The sequence below is a fragment of the Atta cephalotes genome (assembly GCF_000143395.1).
Source record: "Atta cephalotes unplaced genomic scaffold scaffold00011, whole genome shotgun sequence".
In the NCBI taxonomy this organism is placed as follows: Eukaryota; Metazoa; Arthropoda; class Insecta; order Hymenoptera; family Formicidae; genus Atta; species Atta cephalotes.
Window position 1 is genome coordinate 3,147,849 of NW_012130075.1, and position 6,156 is coordinate 3,154,004.

General features: G+C 29.0%; 1 protein-coding gene across 1 annotated transcript in view; it reads right to left on the bottom strand.

The window, feature by feature from the left end:
• Positions 1-4,344, bottom strand: part of LOC105617133 — a 30,676-nt gene extending 26,332 nt beyond the window's left edge. The window contains exons 1-2 of the mRNA XM_012198705.1: positions 4,285-4,344; positions 4,151-4,198 (exon numbers count right to left, since the gene is read on the bottom strand). Coding sequence (XP_012054095.1) covers positions 4,151-4,198; positions 4,285-4,344 — 108 coding nt within the window. The remainder of the gene's footprint in view (positions 1-4,150; positions 4,199-4,284) is intronic.
• Positions 4,345-6,156: the final 1,812 nt, after the last annotated feature.

A 6,156-nucleotide genomic window follows, 5' to 3' on the forward strand; every position in this document is an offset into this window, starting at 1 on the left:
TATATATATATATATATATATATATATATATATATATATACAGGGTGAGTCATTTTAATCAAACCAGGCAAATATATCATTCCAAATATTTTATTTGAATATTCTGCGAAAATTTATTGCTATTTCGAAATATTCAGCAAATTCAAACTACACAGAAAAAATTATTACTAGTTATGATTAACGTATCTAATCCAGATCATAAATTAAAACGAATTATATTAGGTGTATAATGTGATAATATTTATTTTATTTATATCTATAAATTTTACGGGACGTTTTGATTTCACTTAGTCCTCATAAACCAATGAATAAAAATTATAACCTTGTACAATGAAAAATCCCATACGATAAAATCAACGCAAAATTGAATATGCCATGTCGTAGACTATAAAATAGAATAAAATTAATGCATAGTAAAATAACGCAAAGTATTAACGCATAATAAAATTGATGCTCAAATGTGTCATATCTTGAATTATTTAATTTTACTATGCGTTAATTTTATTCTATTGTACAGAGTCTATACATAATATATTCGAGTGTCAATTTTATTATGCATTAATTTTATCGAATGGGATTTTATTGTGGATTATAATTTATAGTCACTGCTGATGAAGATTAAGCGAAATCAAAACGTTTCGTAAAATTTATAGATTTGAACAAAATAAACATTATCACATTGTATACTTAATATAGCTCATTTAAATTTGTGATTTGGTTAGTTTCTATATTTAATTGTGTATAAGTTACTTCATACACGAGCATAAGAAGAATGATACCGATCATTAATTTTACTTTGTGATATCTAACGTATTTCTTTCTAAAACTAACGCAATCATTGTTTTCGATGTAAGCAATAATATAGTCTTTTTAAAGAATTTAATAAAAAAATTTCAACAATATTTTAATTATCTATAATGTTATAATTATAGTATATAATTATTTAAAAAGCACAATATGATTATTTTGATAATAAGAATAGAATTTTCTCTTTATTTAAAAGATTCATATAAAGAAGATAAAATAATTATTTTTATTCTATTTTTATGCGTGTCAAACATACATTAAATTTCTTTTATTAGGATGAACATTTTTATTGGACGATATAGTTATTTGAAATATATTATAGTGTTAGAACAAAAAACTATTTTTATTTTAATTTAACTTTTTTGACAATGCTGCAAGATTAATAAACATTAATCTTTTTGAAATATCTAGTATAAATTTTTTTATACATTATTATATACATGATGGTTACAACTTTTCAAGGACCCAAAAGCTATTTTAAAAAAGCTTGAAAATCTCCAAAAGACTTGTCAACTTTGTTTATATACACCTCCTTAAGACGCCGGCACACGATATTTATTTTCTTGCTGGATTGTTAACTAGATTTTTGCTACCTCATATTGATTATGATGCTGGCACTGTTAGTACTATATCAATGCAAAATTCTAATCCAGCTAAGAATCCAGCAGAAAACAAGCATCATGTGCTGTCGATTTTATAGGAGATTTCTTGATGTTTTTTCTTATAAGTAACGCGTCCATCTCGTGGGCCACATATGAGATGAACGAGCTTATTTTTGATAAGACAATTTAATAATATGAACAATTTATTTTAAAACATAGTAAAATAAAAATGATTTAATTTTAATAGAAAAATTTTGATTCTCGATTTGAAGATCATATTTTTTATGTAATATTTTTCTTTATTTCAAAAATTATTATTGAATAAAGAGAATACATTTTTCATCACTATTAAAGCTATAATGTCAAATTAAACTTAATGTGAGTTGCCACTGTTTGTATAACGTTACCAACGTAAATTAACATAACATGTTTACGTAAAGAAGTTTTATATTATTCAATCAATACTTTTAAATCTGTAGTATTAAATTGAACTTAATGTGAGTACTCCTCATTGCTTCTACTCAATCATATCGTTATTTTACCAGATATGTAAATATGAAACCGGAATTTTTTTATAGAAAATACACGTTTATTGCTTGAAAATGATAAAAAATATTTTATTCGAAGTATTGCTCATCAGTAGCTATACATTTTTTCCACCTGTTTGACAATTTGTGGATGCCACGCTAAAAAAATTGTTGCTCTTTTGAGCCAAACCAGTCATCTAGCCATTTTCGTATATCTTCGTAAGAAATGAAGCGCTGCTGAGCAAGTGCGTGTCCCATCGATGCAAATAAGTGGTAATCGGACGGAGCCAAGTCTGGTGAGTAAGCCGCATGCGAAAATATTTCTCAACCAAATGCCTCAATGCGTTTCCTTGACCAGTTTTGCTATGTGTGATGATGCATTATCATGAAGCAATATCACTTTGTTGCCTTTTTTGATATTCGTTTTTCACACAAAGCTTGATTCAAATTGATCATTTGTTGTCGATTCAGTATTAACGATTTCGCCAGGTTTTAGCAGCTCATAATAGATCACACCTTTCTGATCCCACCAAACACAGAGCACTGTCTTCCGTCCATAGCGATTTGGCCTTGCAGTCGATGTCGATGGTTCGCCTGGAGTTAACTATGATATTTTACGCTTAGGATTCTCAAAATATATCCACTTTTCATCGCTAGTCACAATTCGATGGAAAAATGACTTTTGTATTTGGCGAGCAGCATTTTGCAAGTAGTTTTTCGGTTTTTCCTGCTGTCTTTTATTCAGTTCATGTGGAACCCATTTTCTGGATCTTTCCCATGGACTTCGAACATATGGAGACGGCTTCTCGTGTCACATTCAATTGATTCGCGATTCATTATTGTTGAGTTTTAGCGTCATCCTCATCCAACAATGCTTGCAATTCGCTGTCTTCAAACTTTTTCCATGTTCTTCGTTTCTCACGTCAAAATCGCCACTTTTGAATTTTTTAAACCACTCAAAGCACTGTGATTTACCAAGAGCACGCTCACCGTAAACTTCGACAAGCATTCGATGCGATTCTGCAGCAGTTTTCTTCAAATGGTAATAGAAAATCAATGCTTTCTGTAAATCGTAGTTTCCAGACACAAAATTCGACATGTTCAACGCTATTACAAACTATATTGTTGTATGAAACTTGTATTGTTGTGAGTTGAAAATCTTTGTCAGATGTCAGAACAAAAAAATGGCGTCAATGGCGCCATCTGACAACAACTACATTGACAGCTATGGCTATCTATTGGTAAATTCCAGTTTGATATTTACATACCTAAAATAATGATTATATTTGACATCCTAGATAGCAAGTTTCCTGCATATTGTTATAAATTTGATACAAATTACTTCGCCTGAATCGCTATCTTTTTTTAAGAAAGCGGCTTTTAATTTTACTTATGATATTGGCGGTAATATATACCATAAATGATTATGCGCAACCAGAGAGAAATAATTTCCATCTCTTCTTTTATAAGTTTTAAAGTTAAGACACGGCAACATAATGAAAACTATAATAATTCAACATAAAACAAATTTGCTAGCAATTTGACAGCAATATGAAAGAAACTGTTGTAGTAAAAAGAGTTAATTTCTAATAATACTTCCCAATGAGCAAAATGTTTAAAATCGTCTTACAAGAGAATTTTAAGACATTAAACTTTAAAAGATTTAAAAAGATCCTCTTAAAGAATCCTTTATTTGTCTTAATTTATGAAAGAAGAGAAGGAATTGTTTCCCTATGATTGCACATAACCATTATAACAATGATTGCAATCGAAAAGGAACTTGTAATCAGTATTTCTTTTTTTTGTGTCAAGGAATGAATGGCTATCTGGGATTATACAGTGTACAATTTAACACGCTATAGTGTCAAATTATTGTTTTAGTAAAAAATAACAATGATTGAGTAGGAGCAATAGCGACTCACATTAAGTTAAATTTGATACTACAGATTTAACAGTGTTAATTTAATCTAAAATTTTTTTATGTAACAAGTTATATTGGTTTAAAGCTATATCTTATTTCAAGACTTTGAAAATAAAGATATTTTGAAAATAAAGATATTCTAAAATAAAAATATTCTTTCTTTCTTATATGTATAAATCTTCTTATATGTATAAATCAAACTTTTTATGCGTTAATTTGAATGATTAGCGTTAGCTAAGATATACTATTAAAAGATCCTTTTTTATTTTTTAAGTTTTTGATTTTTTACTTACGAAAAGATTGCCATCTCTTTCGACTTTATATGGTTTTGCTTCGACGAGCTATTAAGAACGACACAATGATCTAAATTATTTTTATTTATAAAATTGAATCTATTAAGATGTATCAATTTGCGGTATGTACTTACTATTCTTTCAAAAATGCCTCCGATAGCGATCAAAATTAATAACGTATACAACGCCCGCATTGTCACTATCGCAACACAATTTATATTTAATACGCGAATATATTAATTCTCTGAAGTGGTATTCTTCTACTTCGAGTATAAAATTAACTCATGAGTAAATTTCTGAAAAAATTTGGCATTTGAGAAACTGAGAACTTCCTTTTAAAGGAACGTCGTTGTATCTTATCATTTGAAAATTGAGAAAATTAGAGGAAGGAGACAGTTGTTTTTGAAAATTCTTAAAAGCAATCATTTTCGTTATCGAGAATATTGCGCATATATATTTATATCCAGATAATTTATGTTGCGTAAAATATCTAAAAGATGTCTTTTAGATATCTTATGTTTAAAAGATCTTTAAAAGACATTTTTTAGATATCTTATGCAACATAAATATTATTTGAGTGTAAATACATATACAATAGCACTCGAAAAATATTTTTTTAAGTGACATTTCTATTAATATATGTGCGTTAATCTGATGCACATTGATGGCGTTGTTATCACAGGAAAGAGTAGAATTTGATTTGTGTTACTGAAATCGTACATTGAAAGATTCTTAGTTCTTTATTTAATAAATATTTGTAGTAAGATGAATCATATGTATTTTGTATTGCCAATAATTAGTATAAATAGCAAGTATATAAGTGTGTAATTAAAATGTTTATGTATGTAGGCATTTATTTATCTAAGTTTAATAATATCAAAACGCAAAGTTTCAATAGAATTGAAAGAGTGTGTTTTAAATGCCGTACATATTAAGGAAATCCAGTTTGCAGTTTTCTGTCTTAGCAATTTCTGTCTGCTGTAAAAAAGAAAGGTTAACTGAAAATGTAAACAAACCACGCAATGATTGACCACATAAGACAACAGAAAGAATGGAGAAAATTATTCGAATGAGATCTAGTGCTGATCCACATAAATTAGCTAAGGAAATAAGGAATGATTTAGAAAGAAAATTCATTTATAAGCTACTTAAAGCTGTTTAAATTGTAAAACGTCGCTTGGCAGTTGTGGGTTTAAATGGAAAGACCCTATTTAAGAAGTGAATGATTAGTGCAAAAAATTGAAAGACTATGCTTACATTTGCAAAGAAATATTTGACATGAACAAAAGATGATTAGATGACTCTACAGAGCCTGAACTCTCACAGAATGATGAGAGCAAATTCAATCTTTTTTCCTCTGGTATCCCAATATGTTCGCTGTTCTAAAAAAGAAATGATGTTCGGTATCAACAGAGACTTGAGAGAGGACATGACAGCCTCCTTTCTGTAACCGCACCTATACATTATTGCCTTCTGAAGAAGTGGATGTAAACTACACAACAATATCCATTCTTTGCAGAGCTCCTGATGGAAATAAATCGTTGAATGAGTTGAAATTTCTATTAATTTGATTGCTTTTAGTTATTTCTTTTCTCTCTGATATCAAATATCCACAGTAAAGTAGTGAAGGAAGCGTTTGGGGATGCTTTTTCCAGAAATGAAACGGATTCTTCAATTCTGAAAGATAAATAATGGACTGATTCACTTGTTGAGATATCTTGAAGGGACATACGCTCTTTCATGGTAAAAGAAAAAAGAATGAATGTCTTAATAAAATAACAATCCGAAGTTTTCTTCTCAATTTGTGAAGAATTTTTTAAAATAAAATTAAAGTTTTGAAGTGGCGTAGCCAAAGTTCGACTTTAATTCCATAAAACATCTTTGGGAAAAAGATAATTTCTGATAAAAAAATATTTTATATATATACACACCACACACACACACACACACACACACACACACACACACACACACACACACACACACACACACACACACACACACAC